At 43.5% G+C, this 1,265-nt stretch overlaps 1 protein-coding gene across 1 annotated transcript in view; it reads left to right on the top strand.

Moving 5' to 3' along the window:
• The window catches only part of LOC103522575 (glycogen synthase kinase-3-like), a gene marked incomplete at both ends in the record, with an annotated part of 1,713 nt that extends 681 nt beyond the window's left edge, over nucleotides 1-1,032 (top strand). The window contains 2 exons of the mRNA XM_008487676.2: nucleotides 184-334; nucleotides 778-1,032. Of these exons, the coding sequence (XP_008485898.2) occupies nucleotides 184-334; nucleotides 778-1,032 (406 nt within the window). The remainder of the gene's footprint in view (nucleotides 1-183; nucleotides 335-777) is intronic.
• Between the last annotated feature and the right edge of the window lie 233 nt (nucleotides 1,033-1,265).

The raw sequence follows: 1,265 nt of genomic DNA, 5'->3' as shown, positions 1-1,265 counted from the left end.
GGCTGTTTGCCCCTACAGCTAAGCCTTAGAGTGGTCTTTTTATGTACGGAGTTAAGGAGTGATGTTACTTAACTTTAGTTTCCCCTGAGGAACAGGTGGATTTAGGGGGAGAATGAGGAGGAACTGTAGATTCAATATCCTATCACCACTAGCTAATTATTGTTTTCGATCTTCTCTTCGCAGGTTTTCCTCAACCTTGTGTTAGAGTTTATGCCAGAGACTGTATACAAAGTGGCCAAACACTACAGCAAATCCAAGCAAAACTTCCCTTGCTTCTATACTAAGCTGTATATCTACCAGTTGTTCCGTAGCTTAGCCTACATACATGTTCTAGGTAAGATGGAGGTTCTATATCTTGGAACGTTAATTCCCCCTCAATTGCGACTTTTAATTACGGAGATCTTATCGTCCCGAAATCGAAGAGAGGAGGACAAAATTTATGTGTTCAAGATAAAGTTTAATCTGTTTAATATAAAGGGTGGGTTCATTTTTTTTTTTTTTTTTTTACTTTCTATTATTTTTTTAAAGAAGTTTGATAGAGGGAACTGTACCTGCTAAGGTCTTATCGTCCCGAAATCGAAGAGAGAAGGAAGACAGGATAGGAGAAAGCCAGCCGTTCCGAGAACGAACATTATCCCTTTAGGATAAAATCCGCCCCGGATGGGAATCAAACCCGCGGCCCTAGCGCTTACGAGGCAAACGCACTACCAAGCAAGGTAACTAGGCTGGCCAACAATTAACTAAAGATAACAATTTCGCCTCTATTTCTTTCGCCAGGAATCTGTCACAGGGACATCAAGCCGCAGAACCTGCTCCTCAATCCGGAGACCGGGGTTCTCAAGCTGTGCGACTTCGGCTCGGCCAAGCATCTGGTCCGGGGCGAGCCCAACGTGTCCTACATCTGTTCTCGCTACTATCGCGCCCCCGAGCTCATCTTCGGTGCCATCGACTACACGACCAAGATAGACGTGTGGAGTGCCGGCTGTGTGCTCGCCGAACTCCTGCTAGGACAGCCCATGTTTCCAGGTAAGAGCCTCCACTTTTGCTGATATGTCTGCAAAAGTGGTTTACAAAACGAAAAAAAAATCAGGCCTTTCAAAAAGAAAATTGTGTAAATGTCCTGCCACGGAAGCCAGCATTGATATTGTATTGTAGCAAAATATTGGGTTGCTAGGGAAAAAAAATTACCTACTTAACTGTCAATTTTCGCATTTGTAAACAACAACATAAAAATGGGGTTTTTTAGTGACCGGAATTTTCGGCTA

The sequence above is a fragment of the Diaphorina citri genome, unplaced genomic scaffold, assembly GCF_000475195.1.
Source record: "Diaphorina citri unplaced genomic scaffold, Diaci psyllid genome assembly version 1.1 scaffold9359, whole genome shotgun sequence".
Lineage (NCBI taxonomy): Eukaryota > Metazoa > Arthropoda > Insecta > Hemiptera > Psyllidae > Diaphorina > Diaphorina citri.
This window is presented reverse-complemented; position numbering and strand designations above follow the sequence as displayed.